General features: G+C 46.0%; 1 protein-coding gene across 6 annotated transcripts in view; it reads right to left on the reverse strand.

The window, feature by feature from the left end:
• Positions 1-22,510, reverse strand: part of TNRC6C (trinucleotide repeat containing adaptor 6C) — a 351,118-nt gene that overhangs the window by 270,869 nt on the left and 57,739 nt on the right. For 5 of the 6 annotated variants that reach the window (XM_033960128.1, XM_033960129.1, XM_033960125.1 and 2 more), the window contains exon 3: positions 857-878. In XM_033960128.1, coding sequence (XP_033816019.1) covers positions 857-878 — 22 coding nt within the window. Of the gene's footprint in view, positions 1-204; positions 475-856; positions 879-22,510 lie in introns of those variants that run through there. The other variant, XM_033960127.1, reaches the window with a different exon arrangement.

Genomic DNA, 22,510 nt, shown 5'->3' on the forward strand with positions numbered 1-22,510 from the left:
CATCCAATTTTCCCAGCTGACTTGTCTACTAGTTTAAATGTGCATTAGTTCTCACATACAGCCTCAACTTCACTAAAGCCGGTACCTCTCAGCCAGACACCCACTGAAGCTGAAACTAAAGGAATTCAGAGCTATTGCAGCAGAAGAAGCCAGGAGTTAGAGGAATGGCATCCATCTGCCTGCTGGAGATAAGAGCATACATACTAATTGGCCAGGAGGAGTTCCATCCAAGAGGAGCATCTGCAAATCGGTTTTTTATCTCCACCTGCTGGTAGATGTGCACAATCCCACTAGTCTCTGGATTAATCTGCTGCTGTTGCTAAGGAAATATTTATAATAGGAAAAAGCAAATCTTATTGAGCAAAACAAAATATTTTTTAATTTCTCTGAAAGTCAATGAATGAGTCAAAGCATAATCTGAGATAATTAAATGTGAAATAATTTAATAGTCTTTAAAAAGCATAACAAAAACCAAAAGGGGAAATTATGTGGAGCATAGCACATGCAATTCAATCCACACATTTGAAAGAACGAACACCCTAAATGTTACATTTCACTGAATCAGTGTTTCTATGTTGCAGAAAATGAAGTTTCTCCCCCCCACCTCCCCCCCCCAAAAAAAATGCAGAAAGTCAAATCTTTTATGCAGCTTAATTTCTCCAAAGCTCACAGTCCAAACTGGCCCATTTTTGAAATCTGTCTCTACATCAGTTTCCACCCATGCCAAAATTTGATCCCAATCTTACTTTCCAGAAAGTTATTTAGATCCCAGACTAACCTTATGTAATTTTTATTTCCAAAATCTGTTAGATTGGCAAAGACAGTATTTGTGGGGGAAAAAAAAGTAAACACTAACCTTTGGTTTTTTGTTCAGCAGCCTGGAAAAAAAACAGAAGAGGTATATTGTAAAAAACTGTTATATAATATACCAAATATAAACACTGAAAAGCAGTCATTTGATTCAAAATTTATTATATTCCACTTCATCATGTCACAAAAGAAAAGGTAGATTTTTTTTTTGTTATCCCAAAAAATATAAGATCAGATGGAGGATTTTGTCTTTCATTAGTTACATATGTTATTTCTGTTTAATGTAGTTAATAGTATGACTGTATTAGTTATGAATATTCATCTTATTAAAAAACCATTCATGACAAGATGAAATCATTTGCATCTTAAAACATCTCATGTTTTGCATCTATTTCATAGGTTCAATTTAAAAAAAAAAAATTTCACAAGTTAATAAACATTCCAATTTTATCCAACCTGGTTATTAAAATATTCTATGAATCATGGCAAGAGAAAACTATACATACAATGGACATTTTCATACACAGCAGTAATTGTATCTCAGGTTTACAGCAGTTTCTGACTGGATATTCAAGAGTAAGATAGATTAGATTCTTACCTCAATAATCTTTCTTGTAGATGTGTCTAGTGGTCCTGAATGCTAAGGTTTTACATCTGAACCATTAAGTTGCTTGCAGAATGCTGTCAATCATTTTTTAAACTCATCTCCTTCTCAGGGAGCTGCTCCTGCCCCTCAGTTTGTACAAAAGCAATCAAATAGCATTGTAATGACAAACATAACAAGGAGGGGAAATGGGGAAAATTCTCTGATACTACGCTATTCTGCTCTGTAACCAATATATCCATTAATATTATAACATTCAAGTAACTGGTCAAAACAGGTACAAAAACTGTATGCATCTAGCACTAATCTTATATAGAGCTCATAGCTACTTACATGTCCTGTTATCAAGCAGAGATGTAACCCAGACAACAACTTAAATCCTGTTAGGTTGTTTACAGATATCATCTAATCTAATCTAATCTAAACCTTAGGTTTGTATACCGCATCATCTCTACATTTGTAAAGCTCGACACGGTTAACAAGAGTTAGGGTAGAAAGGAACTCCAGTGGAGGGAAGAGGCAAAATGAAGAGAAAATTTAGAGGACTAGAATAACCAGAGAGGGAGGAGGAGTTACATTTTGGAGAATAACCAGGTTTTCAGATATTTACGGAAGAGATGGAGGGAGCTCAGATTCCTAAGAGGAGAGGTAAGGTTGTTCCAGAGCTGAGTGATTCTGAAAGGGAGGGAAAAACCTAGTTTTCCTACAAATGAAACGCCTTTTAGAGAGGGAAAGGAAAGTTTCAGTTTTTGGGTGGATCTGGCAGAATTGGGGTTAGAGGAGTTCCAAGAAAGAGGAATGAAGGGAGAGAGAATACCGTGTAGGATCTTGAAAGTGAGGCAGGCACATTTGAAGTGGACTCTGGAGATAATCGGAAGCCAGTGGAGCTTGGATAAAAGCGGTGAGACGTGGTCAAATTTGCTTTTTGCGAAGCTAAGCTTAGCAGCGGTATTCTGAATCCGCTGGAGTCTTTGAAGGTTTTTCTTTGTTAGGCTAGGTAGATAGAGTTGCAGTAGTTCAGTCTGAAAAGGATGGTGGATTGGACAAGGACAACAAAGTGTTTTTGATAGAAACAGGATCTCACTTTTCTCAGCATGTGAAGACTGAAGAAACATTTTTTTACTAGGGAGTTGAGGTGGTCGTTGAAGGAAAGTGTAGAGTCAATGATGACTCCCAGAACTTTACTAGAATATTCAAGATGCAGAGTGGTGCCAGAGGACAGTGGGATGGAGGTGGGCAGTTGGTCCAATTTTGGGCCGAGCCAGAGAAGTTTTGTTTTAGATTCGTTCAGTTTAATCTGCACAGTGTGGGCCCAGGATTGAAGGTTCGATATACATGAGGATATGTTCGCCGAGAGGTTGGTGAGGTTCCGGTCGGTCTCGAGGAGGACAAAGATGTCGTCTGCGTAAGTGTAGAGTGTTTCAAGGGGGGAGAGATGGAGGAGTTTAAAGGAGGACATATAAATGTTGAAGAGGATAGGAGAGAGAGGTGAGTCTTGCGGGACTCCACAGATCGGGTTCCAGGGGGAGGAAGAAGTGCCCTTCATGTTGACTATGTAGGAGCGGGAGCGTAAGAACTTCGAGAACCAGTCAAGGACTGTGGAGTTTATGCCTATCTCGGTGAGTTGGTAAATTAGAATATCATGATGGACGACATCAAAAGCTGCAGAGAGGTCGAATTGAAGAAGGACGGCGAACTTGTTGCGAGAATGGAGATATTGAACTTTTGAGATTAAGGAGGTCAGAAGGGATTCGGTGCTGAAATTGGGACAGAAGCTGTATTGGTAGGGTTGAAGAATGGTGAATTTCTCAAGGTAGGAAGATAGTTGAGTGGATATGATGGACTCTAGCATCTTAGTAAGAAGGGGAAAGCAATGTTACTTACCGTAACAGTTGTTATCCAGGGAGAGCAGGCAGCTATTCTCACTAGTGGGTGATGTCATCCGACAGAGCCCCGACACGGACGTCTCACAAGCATGTCTTAGAAGTTTCGAGATGCGCCAGTGCCTTCCCGCCCGATGGACCGGGCGTGTCTCCTCAGTTCAGGTAGCTAGCCTGAGAAGCCAATCCAGGGGAGGTGGGTGGGACATGAGAATAGCTGCCTGCTGTCCCTGGATAACAACTGTTACGGTAAGTAACATTGCTTTATCCCAGGACAAGCAGGCAGGTATTCTCACTAGTGGGTGACCTCCAAGCTAACCTCAATGGGATGGTGGGAGTGTTGGCAACTTAAGAGAATAAATTTTGTAACACTGTTTGGCCAAACTGTCCATCCCGTCTGGAGAAAGTATCCAGACAATAGTGAGAGGTGAAGGTATGAACCGAGGACCAAGTGGCAGCCTTACAAATCTCCTCAATTGGTGTTGATCTGAGGAAGGCTACAGAGGCTGCCATTGCTCTGACCTTATGGGCTGTGACCCTACAAGGAAGGGATAATCCAGCCTGGGCATAGCAGGAAGAGATACAAGCCGCCATCCAGTTGGAGATGATACGCTTCGATACAGGTCGTCCCAACTTGTTCGGATCAAAGGAGACGAAAAGTTGAGGAGCAATTCTGTGTGGCTTGGTGCGATCCAGGTAGAAAGCCAAAGCACGTTTACAGTCCAGAGTGTGAAGAGCTGATTCTCCATGATGAGAATGAGGCTTTGGAAAAAATATTGGAAGTATAATGGATTGGTTGAGATGAAATTCAGAGACCACTTTAGGCAGGCATTTCGGATGAGTGCGGAGGACCACCTTGTCATGATGGAATACTGTGAAAGGTGGATCCGCCACTAAGGCCTGAAGCTCACTGACCCTGCGAGCAGACGTGAGGGCCACCAGAAAAACCACTTTCCAGGTGAGATACTTAAGTGGAGCCCTGTTGAAAGGTTCAAACGGAGGCTTCATGAGTTGAGAAAGGACGACATTGAGATCCCAAACCACAGGAGGAGGTTTAATAGGAGGATTGACATGGAAAAGTCCTTTCATAAATCTGGAAACCACAGGATGAGCAGAAAGAGGTTTCCCCTGTAGAGGCTGATGGAAAGCCGCAATAGAACTCAGGTGGACTCTTATAGATGTAGACTTGAGACCAGACTGAGACAGGTGTAGAAGATAGTCCAACACAGAGGATAGGGAAGCTCGCTGAGGCTCCTTGGCATTGGAAATACACCAGGAAAATAATCTAGTCCACTTTTGGGAGTAGCATTGTCGAGTAGCAGGCTTCCTGGAAGCCTCTAAGACATCCCTCACCGCTTGAGAAAACTGGTGAGGAGTTACGTTGAGAGGAACCAAGCTGTCAGGTGGAGAGACTGCAGGTTGGGATGAAGCAGTGATCCTTGATGTTGAGTAAGCAGAGAAGGAAACACTGGAAGAAGGACTGGTGTCCTGCTGCTGAGTTGAAGCAGAAGGGAGAACCAAGGTTGTCTGGGCCACCGAGGAGCTATCAGAATCATGGTGGCTTGGTCTGATTTCAATTTGACCAGAGTCTTTTGAATGAGAGGAAATGGAGGAAACGCATATAGAAATCGATTCCTCCAATCCAGCAGAAAAGCATCTGCCTCGAGGAGATGAGGAGTGTAGATCCTGGAGCAAAACTGAGGCAGTTTGAAGTTGTGGGGAGCCGCAAAGAGGTCTATCTGAGGCGTCCCCCATTGTGCAAAGATCTGATGAAGGGGGTTGGAATGGAGAGTCCATTCGTGAGGCTGGAGGAGTCGACTCAAGTTGTCTGCCAAGACATTGTCCTTCCCCTGAATGTAGACAGCTTTGAGGAAGGCATTGTGGCGAACTGCCCAATCCCAGACTTTGAGAGCTTCCTGGCAGAGGGAGGCTGATCCCGTGCCCCCCTGCTTGTTTACATAATACATGGCGACCTGGTTGTCTGTGCGGATGAGGACCACCATGTCGTGAAGCAGATGTTGAAAAGCTTGAAGAGCATATAAGATTGCTCTGAGCTCCAGAAGATTGATCTGATGGAGGCGGTCCGCACTGGTCCAGAATCCCTGAGTGCGAAGCCCATCCAGATGAGCCCCCCAGGCATAGGCCGAGGAATCGGTTGTGAGAACCTTCTGATGAGGAGGAGTGTGAAACAGCAAACCTCTGGATAGATTCGAAGAGGTCATCCACCAAAGTAGAGACTGCCGAAGAGCAGGAGTGACTATGATGTGTCGAGTCAACGGGTCTGATACTTGAGTCCATTGAGAAGCTAGGGTCCACTGAGGAATTCTGAGATGGAGCCTGGCAAAGGGTGTCACATGAACTGTAGAGGCTATGTGGCCCAGGAGGACCATCATGTGTCTCGCTGAGATGGACTAGCGAGAAGATACAGACTGGCAGAGATGAAGAAGAGCATCCATGCGCGGAGGAGGAAGGAATGCTCGAAGCTGAATGGTGTCCAGTACCGCCCCGATGAAGGGAAGGGACTGGGTAGGCTGTAGATGGGATTTGGGGAAGTTGATCTCGAAGCCCAAGCTCTGCAGGAAGCAGATCGTGGTCAAGGTCGCCGAAATGACCTCTGGAGCAGAGGGGGCCTTGATGAGCCAGTCGTCGAGGTAGGGAAATACCTGAAGACCCCTGTTCCGGAGTGCAGCGGCCACCACCACCAGACACTTCGTGAAGACTCTGGGAGACGAGGACAGGCCGAAAGGAAGCACTCGATACTGCAGATGTAGATGTCCCACCCGAAATCTGAGGAACTGGCGGGAGGCCGGATGAATGGGAATGTGAGTGTAGGCCTCCTTGAGATCCAGAGAGCATAACCAGTCATTCCGCTCGAGGAGGGGGTAGAGAGAAGCAAGGGTCAACATGCGAAACCTCTCCTTTACTAAAAACTTGTTGAGGACTTGAAGGTCCAGGATGGGTCGTAGGTCGCCCGTCTTCTTCGGGATGAGGAAGTACCGGGAGTAAAAACCCCGGTTGTGCTGGTCCACCGGGACCGGCTCGATGGCTCGACGGCCCGAAGCCGAAGCAAAGCCTGAGCCTCCTGAAGGAGAAGGGCGGTCTGTGTTAAGTTGGAAGGATACTCTCTTGGAGGGTGGTCCGGGGGGACCCGATGGAAATGAAGAGAGTATCCTTCTCTTACGATGGAAAGGACCCAGAGGTTGGTGGTAATAGCCTCCCATTGATGGTAAAAATGATGGAGGCGACCCCCGATGGGAAAAATAGGGGGATGCAGAACGAGGTCGGTTATGCTCCCTGGAAGAGAGTCAAAAAGGCTGAGTAGCCTTCGGTGCAGTCGGCGGCTGAGGTTTCTGCTGAGCCTTCTGGGGAGGCTGTCTCTTCGCCGGTTGTCTCGCAGCAGGAGTCTGACGAGGGGTGTAGCGCCGCTGATAAATCAAAGGCGGTCTAGAAGGTCGAGACTGCTGAGGCTTGGGCTTAGGCCGAAGGATAGATTGAAAAGACTTTTCATGATCCGAAAGTTTCTTGGTAACAGTCTCGATAGACTCGTCGAATAAATCAGCGCCCGCACAAGGCACATTGGCAAGTCTGTCTTGGAGGTTCGGATCCATGCCACGGAACAGGCGGCAGCACGTGCCGAGAGCTCGAAGGCATCGTACGAGGACTGCATCAGCTGAAGACGTAGCTGGGAAAGGGAGGCTACCACTTCCTCGAACTCGAATCGAGCCTGAGCATCAATGTAAGGAGTAAACTTGCAGAGTACCGGCAAGAAGAACTCCAAATATGAAGAAAAAAAGAAATTATAATTGAGCACTCGAGACGCCATCATAGAATTCTGGTAGATTCTCCTACCGAACTTATCCATCGTTCTCCCTTCTCGTCCCGGTGGTACAGAGGCATAGACCTGGGAGGGATGACTCGACCAGCAGGGATTGGTGAGAGAGTTGAGCGCCCTCAAACCCCTTATGATGAACAATGCGGTATCTTGCATCCAATTTGCTCGGGACCGCAGGGATGGAGTACGGCATCTCGAAACATCGCATGAATGTTTGATCCAGTAATTTATGCAGAGGAAGTCGAAGAGACTCCGCAGAAGGATTAGGCAAGTGCATGGTGTCGAGATACTCCTTAGAATACCGAGACCCAGTATCCAAAGTCACATCCAAGTCATCCGCCATTTGCCAGAGGAAGGAAGAAAAAGACAACTGGTCCGCCAGTACCGGCCTCCGAGACGGACTGGAGGAAGTAGAAGCCTCAGGATCCAGGGAGACTTGGGAGCGACAAGGAGAATAAGAGGTAGATGGCTCCTCGTACTCCAGCCCCTCTTGGGGGGATAAATCCGATGAGGAGTACCCCAGACGTGGCAGCTTCTTCTGTGGCGAAACCTCCGAGTAGCGCGAGGAGTGCCGAGAGGAGTGTCTGGATCGATGTCCCTCCCGGTGCCGGGAGGGAGAGCGAGAACGTCTATACTTCATATGGTCCCCCGAAGCTTCCAGTGAATGTATGGGACTGGAAGCAGTAGAGCGAAGGGGCGCCATGGAGGCCGCCTCCCGTGTTACAGCCCAGGCCTGGTATGGAGTGCGGAAGAACTCTTCCTGTGATTTACTATGCCCAGGACTTCGATCATCAGTCGGGGGAACGGCACCGTGATGGCGCGGAGGCGTAATGGGCTCTAAAGGAGGCATATCGCTAAAGGAAGCCCGCCTCGAGGGACCAGCCGCCCTTCGCCGCTCCTCTTCGTCAAGCAACGAGATCGATCGACGAGGAGGAGGGGGAGGGGGCGGTCTGCCCCCTGGGACTGGGACCGGGAGGTCACCCTGGATGGAGGCGATTAATCTGGGCCCCATAGTCTGCATGAGCTCGACAAACTGAGCTTCCAGCAGGGACCGCAGCGAAGTCGATATGGAGGGATCCGCACCGAAAGGGGGTCCTCCAGCACGGTCTTCACGCTCCTTCGTGGTCGTGTGCTTCTGCTTGGCAGCTTTCGGCACTTTAATGACCACAGGTGGAATAGTGGAAGGCGGTACCTGAGCCGAGGAAACGGGGACAGGCACCGACGTTGAACTCGTGGCCGAAGTCGGGGTAAACGAAGCCGGCTTCAAAAGGCCCGGAGTCACAGGAACAGTTGCTGGTTTCGCATGGACAGGCGAAGCGGCCGATGAAGTCGAAGCCGAAGGTTCTTTAGCAGCTTCCATCTTGAACATCGACTCCCACAACAGGCAGCGTCGCTTAAACGCTCGCGCTGTTAGAGTGGAACAAGGCCGGCACGATTTCGGGAAATGTTCTGGACCAAGACACTGCAGGCAGCGTCGATGCGGGTCTGTCAGCGAAATCGCGCGCTGGCACTTGCTACACTTTTTAAAACCAGTGATTGGCCGGGACATAGGCCGAAAAAGCTCCGCCGCTAGATCGAAGGAGCTGGGCCTGAGCCACGTGGCCGACCCGGCTGACTCGCCGGAAGAAAAAATTTTTTTTTTTTTTTTTTTTTTTAAATAAAAGAAAGAAAACACACGAAAAGAGGAAAAGAAATCCAAAATCGCGGAATTAGAAGGCAATAAAACGGGAATTCAGTCAGCGCAGAATTGAAGTAAAACTTCTCAGCTCCGCGGAAAGAAAAGAACTGAGGAGACACGCCCGGTCCATCGGGCGGGAAGGCACTGGCGCATGCGCAGTGCGGGCATCTCGAAACTTCTAAGTTTCTTCAAGCAAGACATGCTTGTGAGACGTCCGTGTCGGTGCTCTGTCGGATGACATCACCCACTAGTGAGAATACCTGTCTGCTTGTCCTGGGATAATGTTAGCTATTGGACAGTAGCTGGATGGTGTAGAGCGGTCAAGCTCAGGTTTTTTCAGTAGTGGGGTTAAGGAAATATGGCCCATTTCTGGGGAGAAGAGACCCAAATGGAGGGCGGAGTTTATGAGAATGGTAAGAGATGAGATGGCCTGAGGGGGAGTGTTCTCGTAGAGGTAGGAGGGGAAAGGATCCAAGGTACAGTTGCAGGATTTCAATTTGAGGCAGAGATTATAGACCAGGGATTCGGAAACAAGTTCGAAGGAAGACCAGGATCTGTCTGCTGGGATAGGGTAGGAGTCTGTTGGGATAGGGTTGGGGTCAATTGGAATCAGAGATTCATACTTTGGAAAACGCAATCTAAAATTTGTAATGGTTTTGTACATCTCCTAGGTTGATGGTCTTCATTAATTTTTATGCTGGGGCCACGCAGGCTTCTAATGAGCTGAAGGAAAGCCACTAAATATCTTCCAATGTGGAGCCACGACACTGCTGACCAGTGTGTGTTAGTCATATTGATCCCCAAAGCCCACCTTCAAATTTCACTGGAGTGTACTCTAAATGACTGTGAGCATTTCCAAATGTATTCTTTTTTGTCTATTGAGAAATGCCTTGCCCTTCAAGCATGCACTCCTCCCCCTTCTACTTTGTCCTTTCTGTCCTGAGCCTGGATAAAGAGGCAGTGAAACAGAACCCCCCCCCCCCCCCAGAAAGACACTGGGGCCCACCAAAGAGGTCTCTGGGGGGCCACCATTAGCCCCCAGGCCTTGTATGAAAGAACATTATCCTAGGTGGTCATTTTAGGCTAATTTGCGACAGTTCAACCTTTGCCCTAAATGTGGGGCCACCTTGGCCCATATGTTGGTTCTGCCAAGATGTGAACTTGGTCTATTAGTACATTTCCAAGTATATTGCTTGATATTTTTATTATTTATTTCACTTCCTGCCCCTCTAGGTGTGAAGGTCTTTTTTTTTTTTTTTTTGGACAAGGACCATGCTGATGTTGAAGAAAGCTATTCTAAATCAATTGGCTTCTCCAAGAAGCTCCATACCTTTTGCAATGGTATTCACATACGATCCATTTATTAACTAGACCAGGAATGTCAAAGTCCCTCCTTGAGGGCTGCAATCCAGTCGGGTTTTCAGGATTTCCCCAATGAATATGCATTAGATCTATTAGCATACAATGAAAGCAGTGCATACAAATAGATCTCATGCATATTTATTGGGGAAATCCTGAAAACCTGACTGGATTGCGGCCCTTGAGGAGGGACTTTTGACACTCCTGGACTAGACTATGGAGTGATTGGAGATCCAGGACCTAACCTCATTTAAGGATTGTATTTTCAAAGAATCTGGGAACCTTTTTGGACCACCCTTACTCCATAATTGCAGTTAGCCAAAATTTTAAACCTGAACCCAGTTGCTTTGAGCAGCTCAGATGTGTGGCAGAGGTGCTCTGGGGGGCCCCCTACTCTCACACTTTATTTTTTGTTTTTATTGCTGATCTGGCTGTGTATAACTTGCACAGAATTGCTGCTTAGTATATGGACAACTTTGTTAAGACATGCAGAGACAGAATGACAACTAAATCATCTAAAAAAGATAAACCCTGCTGCGGAGATAAGATGGAGGATGTTAGCACACCAGCTACTGTGCTGTTCTCTGCATTCAATTAGAGCAGCTTACTGAGGCTGTGACAAGGGCAATTGAGCCACATCTTAAGCAGCTTTCAGGACAAATGTCTAATGTGGAGTCTTTGCTTGCAGAGACCACACACTGACTGGAGAGCTGAAGCAGTGCAATTATTCCATAGACGATTCGACCGCAACCACATACACGCAGCTGAGCACCTTGTAGGCCATGAAATGAGACAACCTTGAAAACCGCTCACTGTTCAATAATGTGAATTTTGTAGGCCTACCTGAGATGATCCCTGAGAAGCAGTTGTCTCATATTCTGGAAAGTTAGATATCAAAGGAACTTACTTCCTTGTTAAATAAGGGGCCCTTTTATCTTGAGCACATGCACTGCTTGAGCCGCAAATAAGATGTAGACTCTCATCCTCAAGTGGTCATTGTGAGAATTCACAATTATGCTCCCAAGGAAGAATTGTTGCGCCTACACAAGCAGAAGAGAGGCTCTAAAATATGACTGGGAACTATTGCATATATTTCAGGATTATTCACCAACTCTTTTGGAGAGGCGCAGACTTTTTACACTTCTCTGCAATGTTTTATATGAGTGCAAAACTCAATTTATGTTTCTCTATCCAGCAATCCCTTTGATTCATTTCAAGAGGCGCAGGACTGTGTAAATAAATTACCAGGGGTGCCTGAACACAAAACATGAATCATCATTTTCAGATTGTACATTGTTTTTTATGTTTGCACTAAGGTGGTGTAGCAATAGCTGGCCTGTTGCTTAGCAAGCCTTTTGCTTCAATTGTTACTCATGTTGCTATACCAATGGTTGGTTGTACATTTTTAAGCATTAACAGCTGGTTGTGTTCTAGGCCTCAAGGATTTTCCAGTTGGAGACAGGTGGGGGGCCTCCTGGTTCACAAAATGATGTCCTCTTCCCTCACAGGCATGTGCACCGCTGGAACACTTACTTCATTTAAAGCAGTGGTCTCAAACTCAAACCCTTTGTGGGGTCACATTTTGGATTTATAGGTACTTGGAGGGCCGCAGAAAAAATAGTTAATATCTTATTAAAGAAATGACAATTTTGCATGAGGTAAAACTCTTTATAGTTTATAAAACTTTCCTTTAACAGTTAAAAGGAAAGATATATAAACTATAAAGTTTTACCTTATGCAAAATTGTCATTTCTTTAATAAGACATTAACTATTTTTTCTGCGGCCCTCCAAGTACTCTATTTTTTCTGCAGCCCTTACATTTAAAGTTTAATATCTTTTCTCTCTCAAAACTGACACATTTCAATCACTATATTGAAAATAAAATCATTTTCCCTACCTTTGTTGTCTGGTGACTTTATTTTTCTGTACTTTCAACTATGTTTCCAGGGCCTTCTTTTCCTTTGACTGTTTTTCTCTCCGTCTTCATGTTCTGCCTTGCATCCATTAACTTAATGTTCAATTTTTCTGCTTTCTTTTCAAAATCTACGTTTCCATGTCTTATCTTCCCTTCCTATCTCTCTCTTCTTCCATCCTATTTCCATGGTCTGGCATCTCTTTCCTTCCTTTCTCTTCCTCCCTTCTTCCTTCCTTTCCCCTGGTCTGGCATCTGTCTCCTTCCCTTCCCCCATGCCCTGGCATCTCTCCCTCCTCCTCCATGGTCTGATATCTTCTTTCCTTCCCTCCCTCCCATGAACTTGGCTTCTCTTGTTCCTCTCCTCTCCCTTCTCCTTCCTTCCCTCTCTTTCCCCAATTGGGTGCAGCAGCAACAGAAGCAGCATTTCCCTTCTCCCTTTCCTGTGCAGCAGAAGCATTTCTCTTCCCCTTTCCTTCCCCCTCCCTTTCCCTGTGCAGCAGCAGCATTTCCCTTCCCCCTTTCCTGTGCAGGAGAGGCATTTCTCTTCCCCTTTCCCTCCCTATCCCTTTCCCTGTACAGCAGCAGCAGCAGCATTTCCCTAGGGTCCCCCTTTCCTATGCAGCAGAAGCATTTCTCTTTCCCCTCCCCTTCCGTTCCCTTCCTTGTGGAACAGCAGCGTGTCTGACTGGCTCAGTTGATCTTTCCGTTCAAAGCCACAGCTGGCGGTTCCTCACGACATCAGAGAGGCTTCCGATGCAGGAGTGGATAGCGTGAAGAGCCACCAACCCGTGGCTTTGAACAGAATGATGGACTAAGCCGGCCAGACACGCTGCTGCTCCAAAAGGAAGGGAAGGGGGAAGAGAAATGTTGTCTTGATCGCGTCCAGACTGCGGGCCGCAAAATAGACCTGGAGAGCCGCATGCGGCCCACGGGCCGCATGTTTGAGACCGCTGATTTAAAGGCATAACTGTACAGGAAGGGGCATTAAGGGGATTGGGCTGCTACACGGGGAGAGTGTTCACTGATTTACTGAGAGGTCTTATATTGATATTTTATGGGAATGCTTTACCCATACTGATATTGCCTTATTGATGTATGAACTTTAGGATAAAAGCAGGTTTAGGCCAAAGTAATACTGTCCTTGGGTGGAAGCTAGGTATATGGGTAGATATTTGTGAGGTATTTTGTTCTTTAAAATGGTTTTTTGATCCTCCGTAACCGTCAGCGAAGAGTTCTACCCGCCTTGTGTCTTGGAATGCGAGTGATATTATCTCCCCGATAAAATGGAGTAAAATCTGGGGTGGGGGGCACTCAAGAGCCCAACAAAGATGGAGGTTATCACTGTAGCTCTGCTCCTCGTGACCAAGCTTTTCGACCTTTCACTACCCTTTATCGGAATTTTTGGTGAACTTTCATTAGCATTCGATGATGCAACATAAGCCCGATAAGACTGAGGCAGAGTTTGCCATGAACAATAGTGCTAAGCGTTGAAAATCAGATTTTCCCTCCCTGACTAAAAAGCACATTGCTAAATCCTCTGAAGATAACATGGGAGAGGTTGTGGATCAATTGAAACACATTTCAAATGATCTCTGAAAGTATAACAGATATTAGAGATATAAAACTAGAAATTTCTCATCTCACCACCAAACTGAGCAAAATTGACTCCAGACTTACTACCCTCGTGAAGAACTATAATCATGTGGATAAGCTTACTGCCCGCCATGATGCTGACTCGAAATCCATACACTAGTTAGAGCATGTTTTGAAAGATTTGGGCAATCCAGCGTAACAATATCCATATCTTGGGCCTTCATGAAAAGACTGAGGGCCTTGATATGGTGAAGTTTCTGAAAGCCTACATACCGAAACAGCTGAATATCTCCTTTCATCGGGTCTTTGAGATTGAGCACGCCCATCGTGTGCCAGCACGTGCACCATCCAGGGATCAGAGGTCTCGCGCTATTGTGGCAAAGATGCTCTGTTTTCCCCAAGTGGCGGCCATACTTGCTAAAATGAGAACTTTGCTAAAGATTTCCTGGCAGGGCCATGTCTACACCATGACCTGATTTTGCGAAGGAAATGGCTGAGAAACGTTGGAAGTTTCTGGCACTGTGTCCCCAATTTCAGGCTTTGGAAAAAATATATGGGCTCCAGCAAGAATGAAAATTACTTATCAAACTAAAACCTATACAGATCCAATGCTTTTGGAAAAATTCATTCAAGATCAGGAATCTTTTCATCGGATAGACACTTGAATTAAGGTGTTGCTGGGTTATCTTTTATCAGATCCAAGTGTTCTCTTTATCCTGATCTATATTTTTGACATGCTTTTGAATATGCTGTTATGAGGTAGTGTTTTTGTTCACATTTCTCTTGTATTGTTTCTACACTGCTGAAGAGACAGTCAATTTGTGCATGGTCTAAGAGGAGCCCAAAGGCTCTGTCAGCAGTTCCCACTGATATCCAAGCATATTTCCTCAGCCAACACATCCTGGACCCAAGGGAATGAACTCCATGAGGAACTCTTTTAAAGGATTGCCTCCAATTGACCTGATGCCACCTATCAGAATGGCTTGATGGACCTTCGGTCTTGCCCAGTATGGCAATTCTTATGTTCTTAAGAGCTACTCTGATATGTCTTGCTAAAGAGCCACCAAAAAATATACTTTCTGGGAAGTAGCACACATTAAAGGTTAAAAAGCAGACCAACAATCTTCTAGGGTTGCCAGCAAATCTCACTGGGGCATGACAGCCTGCAATGCAACAAGGGAATAATTTGTTTTACTCTTTCAAAAAACATACAATGTTCAAATAAGTCACCAATAAAATTCACCAAACAGGACCTCAGAGAAATAGCCAATAAGAACATAAGAACATAAGAAGTTGCCTCCGCTGAGGCAGACCATAGGTCCATCCTGCCCAGCGGTCTGCTCCCGCGGCGGCCCATCAGGTCCATTGCCTGAGTAATGGTCTATACCTATCTATACCCCTCAATCCCTTTTTCTTCTAGGAATCTATCCAAACCTTCTTTGAAACCATTCAATGTTTTCTTGTCTACAACAGCCTCTGGAAGCGCGTTCCATGTATCCACCACCCTCTGAGTGAAAAAGAACTTCCTAGCGTTTGTTCTAAACCTGTCCCCTTTCAATTTCTCCAAGTGCCCACTTGTACTTGTGGTGCCCCTTAATTTGAAAAATCTGTCCCTGTCTACTTTTTCTATGCCCTTCAGGATCTTGAAGGTTTCTATCATGTCTCCTCTAAGTCTCCGCTTTTCCAGGGAGAAAAGTCCCAACTTTATCAATCTGTCGGTATATGGGAGATTTTCCATTCCCTTTATCAGTTTAGTTGCTCTTCTTTGTACTCCCTCAAGTACCGTCATGTCTTTCTTGAGGTACGGTGACCAGTACTGGACACAGTACTCCAGATGCGGCCGCACCATTGCACGATACAGCGGCATGATGACTTCCTTCGTCCTGGTCGTAATACCCTTCTTAATGATACCCAACATTCTGTTTGCTTTCCTTGAGGCCGTGGCACATTGCGCCGATGCCTTCAGTGTTGCGTCTATCATCACTCCCAGGCCTCTCTCCAGGTTACTGACCCCTAGTGGTGTTCCACCCATTTTGTATGTGAACATCGGGTTCTTTTATCTCACGTGCATGACCTTGCATTTCCCTATGTTGAAGCTCATTTGCCATTTTTCGGCACACTTTTCCAGCTGCGTTAGATCCTTTTGGAGATCTTCGCAGTCTTCCCTGGTTTGAGCCCTGCTGTATAGTTTGGTGTCATCTGCAAATTTAATGACTTCACACTTGGTTCCCGCCTCTAGGTCATTTATGTAGATATTGAACAGGAGCGGTCCCAGCACCGACCCCTGCGGAACTCCGCTCATGACCCCTTTCCAGTCTGAGTAGTGGCCCTTTACGCCAACCCTCTGCTTCCTGTTTGCCAGCCAGTTTTTGATCCATCGGTGGACCTCCCCTTGTACCCCGTGGTTCCATATCTTTTTAAGCAGTCTCTCGTGTGGTACCTTGTTGAAGGCTTTTTGGAAGTCAAGGTAAATGATGTCTATAGATTCCCCTTTATCCACCTGGCTGTTCACCCCCTCAAAGAAGTATAATAAGTTTGTGAGGCATGACCTACCCTTGCAGAAGCCATGTTGACTCAGTTTTAGCTGCCCATTTTTTTCGATGTGCTCACAGATGCTGTCTTTAATCAGTGCCTCCATCATCTTTCCCGGGACTGAGGTCAGGCTCACCGGCCTGTAGTTTCCTGGGTCTCCCCTTGCGCCCTTCTTGAAGATGGACGTGACATTTGCTATTTTCCAATACCTCCAAAGAATTAAGGGATACAAAGGGGTGCTGAAATGTTCTCAGCCCAACCAACTTCTTAAATTCTGACTGTTATTTTGCCTTTGTAGCTGAAAAGAGTATTATTTTATTATGCAAAGTGCCAATTTATAGAATCATAATGTCATGTTTTGAAAGTTTCAGATCACTGATTGAAACATGCAAATGAAAAATGTGGAATTTTCAAGTGTGGATCTCTGAGCAGTCATGAAGTTCCAATTCCTGCAGAAGAAAACTCCAAAGGAAATCCATGAATGTACGATGCAAACATTGAATGACAATGCCCATTAAACATCAGAGTGAAGAAGTGGTGTGCAAACTTTCAGCATGGAGATTAAGTTCAAAGATACAGCAAGGTTTGGGAGGCCTCAAACGGTGTCAACTCTTGAAATTGTTGACCATGTCCATGACCTGATTTTGACAGATCAATGAATATCGGCTAAAACAATTGAGACACTACAGATATCCAGGGAACATGTTAGGTGTATAATCCATGAGCAGCTGGGAATGAAGAAGCTGTCAGCCAAGCAGGTGCCAAAATATTTGAATGATGACAAGAAATGACATCAACTGGACACTTCCAAGTTGCTTTTGCAGCATTTTCAGCGAGCTGGTGCCAACTTTTTGAAACGACGAGTTACTGTTGATAGAACATGGTTACACCACTATGATCCTGAGACAAAACGACAATCCATCCAATAGTGGCACTCAGTTTCTCCAAGGCCAAGGAAATTCAAAACTCAAAAGTCAGCAGTAGTGCTGCTTGATTCACTGATTCACTTCAGTGAGTCGATCTGTTCTCCAAATAAAATTGGGCTCATCGATTCAGTGACCCCACATACACACTCCGTTAGACCTGACATACTTCCAGGCCTCCAAAAGTGGCAGTGACCGGCAGCACTCTGAACAGAATGCTTGCAGCCTGCACCACCAGGGCTTCCCTCTGCCACACCATCAGTGATGTGGCAGAGGGAAGGCTCCGGTGGGGCAGGCCACAAGCAGCTTGTTCACAGCGCTGCCCCTGCCTACTGGCCACGGCCACTGCTGCTTTGGGAGGCCCGACAGTGGGAAAGAAACAGAAATGTTGGATATGGAAGTGGAAGGAAAAGTACAGAGGTGGAAGATGGATGGTGAGCATGGAAAAAGAAGAAAATCTCAAATGGGCGGGAGACTGACTGGCAAGCGAGTTTGCAGAAGACAAACACAAAACAGAGCCTGTGAACAACATGGTTTGAACAATAAAATGACCAGACAAAAAAAGGTAGAAAATAAAATTATTTTTGCAATTTTGTGATTACAATATGTCAGATTTGAAATGTGTATCATGCCAGAGCTGGTGTTAGACGACAGCAAGCAAGAGTTAGGACCTAACAGAGAGGCAAAGTCTTTATTTTGTTTATACCACAGCACCGGCATGGGTTTGGAGAGGGCAAAGGGTGGTGAGGTGAGTGAAGAAGGGGGAGAGTGTGGCACCATGGTTAAACCTACAGCCTCAGCACCCTGAGTTTCTGGATTCAAACCCACACTGCTACTTGTGACCCTGGGCAAGTCACTTAATCTCCCCATTGCCTCAGGTACATTAGAAAGATTGTGAGCCCACCGGGACAGATAGGGAAAAATGCTTGAGTACCTGAATAAATTCATGTAAACCATTCTGAGCTCCCTTGGGAGAACAGTATAAAAAATTAAATACATAAATAAATAGAAATAAATAAGAGGTTACAAAATAAACCTGCTGGTATCTTGCTCCATCTGACTATTTTCTGTTTCCAAATCTTAGAAAGAGTTTGAAAGGTCCTAGACAACTATGATTTCTTGCCCCCCCCCCTCTTACCCTCTCCCCCTTTCAAGGCCCCTTTTAGTCCCTCCTCCTGATCCCCTTTCAACTCCTCTCTGAATGTCGCCTTGAGCCGGAATAGGTATGTGCGACACACATATAGAAGATAAGATTAGACTCCTACCACGGTTCACCACTGGACCACCAAGGACTTAGGTACGTGGAGAGGGACGGAAGGGAGATAAGGAAAAATTATGTTTTTACCTGTTAATTTTCTTTCCCTTAGACACAGCAAATGAATCCAGAGACCAATGGGGATAGCCCACATCTACCAGCAGGCGGAGATAGAGAAACTGATTAACAGGTGGTCCTACTGGCTGGCACTCCTCCTGTATATCCAGTATAGCTCCTTGCCCAAGCATCCGTAACCATCAATAGGCATAGCATGTAAAAAAACTTCTTTCCCATAACAAATCTCAAAAGGCAATAATACAGAATACAACCTGCCATAACAACAAACTTCGAAAGTTGCCAAAGAAAAAACCAAGAGACAATATCCAGAAAGGGTGGGGCTCTGGATTCATCTGCTGCGTCTAAGGGAAAGAAAATTAACAGGTAAGAACATAATTTTTCCTTCCCTAGCAACAGCAGCAGATGAATCCAGAGACCAATGGGATGTAGCAAAGCAATCCTCAATCTGGGTGGGAAGCAAATGCCGCCTCCGCAATAACCGAAGTACTAAACACCCCTACCACATGCGCCCCCACAGCCAACCAGTAATGCGGAGAGAAAGCAGTCTCGGAAGACCAAGTAGCCACGAGACAAATCTCCTTCAAGGAAAAAACCTCTGTGCCGAGCCCAAGAAGTAGCCATCGCTCCGGCGGAATGGCCATGAAGTTCTTTCGCCAACCGCTTCCCTGCCAGCAAGCAAGCATAACGAATGTCCTCCTGGACCCATCGAGCGATGGAGGCTTTGGACGCCGCCAAACGTTTGAGGCGTCCCTTGATGAATACAAAAAGGAGATATAAACAACTAAAAGTCGCGAGAAACCTAGCTCACGGAGAACGCTACGCACATACCAAAAAAAAAAAAATGCAGTGAAGAAAAGCACTGCTCCCCATTTCTCCTCCCAGGAAGAAGGAAGGAAAAGTGAGCGTGACATAAAAAAAAGGATGACACCCCCCTAGAAAGAAATTGTGGCACCATCCGAACTGATACCCCAGATATCTGGAATCAGAAATAGGAATCCCCGCTGAACAAGGCCTGCAACTTAGAAAACTGCAGAGCTGAAGCCATGGCCACAAGAAACCCCATGTTCAACAGCACAGCCCTTTAGAGTCGCAAAAGGCAAGGAGGAAATGAAGCCTTCGGTAAACTGTGAAGAAGTACGTGCAGAGTGTACTCCCAAACCGGGCTTTCTAAGAGGTGCATGAATATACCGTACTGTGTTTAGGAACTGAACTACAGGAAGCTGAGAAGTAAGCGAAGAGCCATACACCTAGCCCTTGTAACAAGGCAAGAATGGCACTAGAAGCTGAAGGGAATCGAATGCTAAGCCCTCGGCAATACACTTGTGTCAAAAAGGAACTCTGGAAGGGTGCAAACGTTAAGAAGCACCCAAGAAAGGAAAAAACCTCCAAAAGGAAGCAGAAGCCACAGGAGAAGGTGTCCGTAGCACCTGGATAAGAGAAGAAACAACCTGCTTCGCATAACCCTTACACATCAGCCATGATTACAAAAAGCTAGGTCGTAATACCAAAGTAGTACAAATATCCATGTTGATCGGACCCTAGGTGAGCAAAGCCGGAGATACCAGGAAACTTCTTAGGTCGGCTGTTGAAAGACTCATCAGATCCGCATAGCAAGGATGGCGCCGTCAATCCAGAGATTCTACAAATACTGTGCCCGAAAAGCGAGCTCGAGATGGCAAATCCAAGCCATCATCAGCCAGCGGAAAACACTGAAAAAGAGAAGGCAGAGGCGAGAAAGGAGCCACGCTGCAACCCCCTCTAACTCCCACTCCCTGGGCCCGCCAAAGAAGCTAGGAAGCTTAGAATTGAGAGAAGAGGCCATGAGGTCTAGTTCCAGGAGATCTCACATCCATAAAAAGAGCTAGAACGCCTGAGCCACAAATCTCCATATCCAGGATGCAGAAGATTTCACTATTACTAACATGCACACTTTCCAGAGCGTACACAGCAACTGTACACTGCAACATACAAGAAATGGGCCATGCTCAGATTTCGCAGAGAAAGTATATCCAAACTCTTATCCTGATCCATAAAAGGATCTGCCAACAGAAGATGAAGAGGAGAGTCCACCCATTGAAGCAGAACAACTTCACCTACCAACTGAGTACAACACCTACTGCTCAAGCTGTAGATAAATACCCCCATCATAATACTGACCGAAAGGACCCTCAGCGGCATTCCGGAAGAATGATCTGAAGCTCCAGAAAGGTAGCCTGACCCTGTTCAAGAGTAGAATGAACAAATACTGAGTCACCTCTGAAGACCAGACTCCAGGAGCTGAGGATGGAAGTCACCGAGCCCCCCATCCCAACAGCCCGGGATGGTTGGTGGTCATGAGCTAGTCCAGCAAAGACCGAGGCATGCCTTTGAAAAGAGAAGTCTCGCTGAGCCACCAAATCATATAGAGCGATGCATGAGGATCATACCAAATAATAGGAGCCCTGAGATACCGGGAACCACCGGAACAAAAGCAACTGCTGTAGCGTTAGAAGGGGAAAGCAATCCGAAGTTCCCAGTGGAGTCAGCAAGATGGATCCTAGAACCTGTACAAAATCCCATATTCTTGGTCATGGTGAGCGAAGAAGAATGCAAATCTGAGACTGTGACCCATCGCCCTAGTCTCCGGGAAGAAACACATGTCTCTCCTATATGAATAAAAACATCATCCCGATATACCTATAAATAGTACAGGAGAAAAGAGCGTTGCAAATTCGAAGATGCACGTGTAAAGAACTGAGGAAAAGATACCACCCTTTTCATGTCAGTCAAATGGCCCGACTGGAAGTCGTCCGAATCAAGCAGTCAGTCAAGAAGAAATTAGGTGAATCGCCTGGTAGCGCCAAAACGGTACCACCGCCCACACTATCTAAAACATTCGTGAAGCCTTGGGCAAGCGAAATGGCAAGTGCCAAAACCAAAAGCGCTGCCCCAAGAGAGGCAGGCAAACCTAATGCCGATTTGGAGTCCATAGTGAAAATGTAAATATACTCCCAGGTTGTCTGCAGAAATGTATAACCCCGAGAAACTAATTCAGCAGAATGGGATCCAGCCTGTCCAATGCCCCCGTCTTGGCCACCATGCAGTAAATGGTTCCTGAAGAACTACAAGAACTGTCCTGAGGACAAGTAACACTTCAAAGAGAAACACAAAACATAGAGACTCCATTAACGAACTGGAAACCAGAGGAGGATGCAAAGGTGCACGCAGCCTGAAAAATGTTCACAGCCCCCTGACCCGACAGTATAGCGACTACTCCCTCATGAGAAAGCCTGATGAGACCTTGGAAGAAGTCAAGATCCCCTCAGAATGAAGTGCAAAAGGTCAGAGAATGGCAGGATGAGCACTGTAGGAACTTAAGAAGAAAGCAATTCTCCTAGGAAAAATTCAAGGTTCGTAATGTAACCCATGAAAACAGTACTAACTCCCTGCAACGCGAGCGAAATACATATGGCCTTTAAAGAGAATACGTACTTGACGCAATCAAGATGCTGTATCTACCGCCCTGTGGAAACAACAGCATCTTAACAGGTATCAGACAAAAGCGTCGTGACCTGCCCATATGCCAGCTCTCTGTCCACGAGAAAGTTGAAAGAGCTGACAGCGGAAGAAACGACCCCCACAAAGTGAAGCAGCGGTCATAAACCGAGCTGGAGGACAATCATAATTTCTGCCAAGAAGAAAGGAACACTCCTGAAACCCAACTATACTCGCAATGTAGCAATGACTAAGATGAAAGACTGAAAAATAATAGGAAACTGTGGCAGCCTGCAGTAACTGAAACTGCATGCAAGGTGCTCCAAAAACCAACCACCCCCAAAGGGCAACCTTGTTTGGGTTTTGTTGTTTTGGTATGTTGGGTTGTTTTTTTTGGGAAGGGGGTTTCCACAGTAACCAAGGCGGCTCATGCCCCTAAAACCGCACCATAGGGACAGGAAGCAGTTCCGCAGCACTACCAGACACACGCAGCACTGCCCATAGGTAGAAAGATCAGGGAAAACGCCGTACACACACAGCCTCCACTAGTCAGGGACCCCGAGAGAGACAAAGAAC

Source organism: Geotrypetes seraphini, chromosome 10 (assembly GCF_902459505.1).
Source record: "Geotrypetes seraphini chromosome 10, aGeoSer1.1, whole genome shotgun sequence".
Lineage (NCBI taxonomy): Eukaryota > Metazoa > Chordata > Amphibia > Gymnophiona > Dermophiidae > Geotrypetes > Geotrypetes seraphini.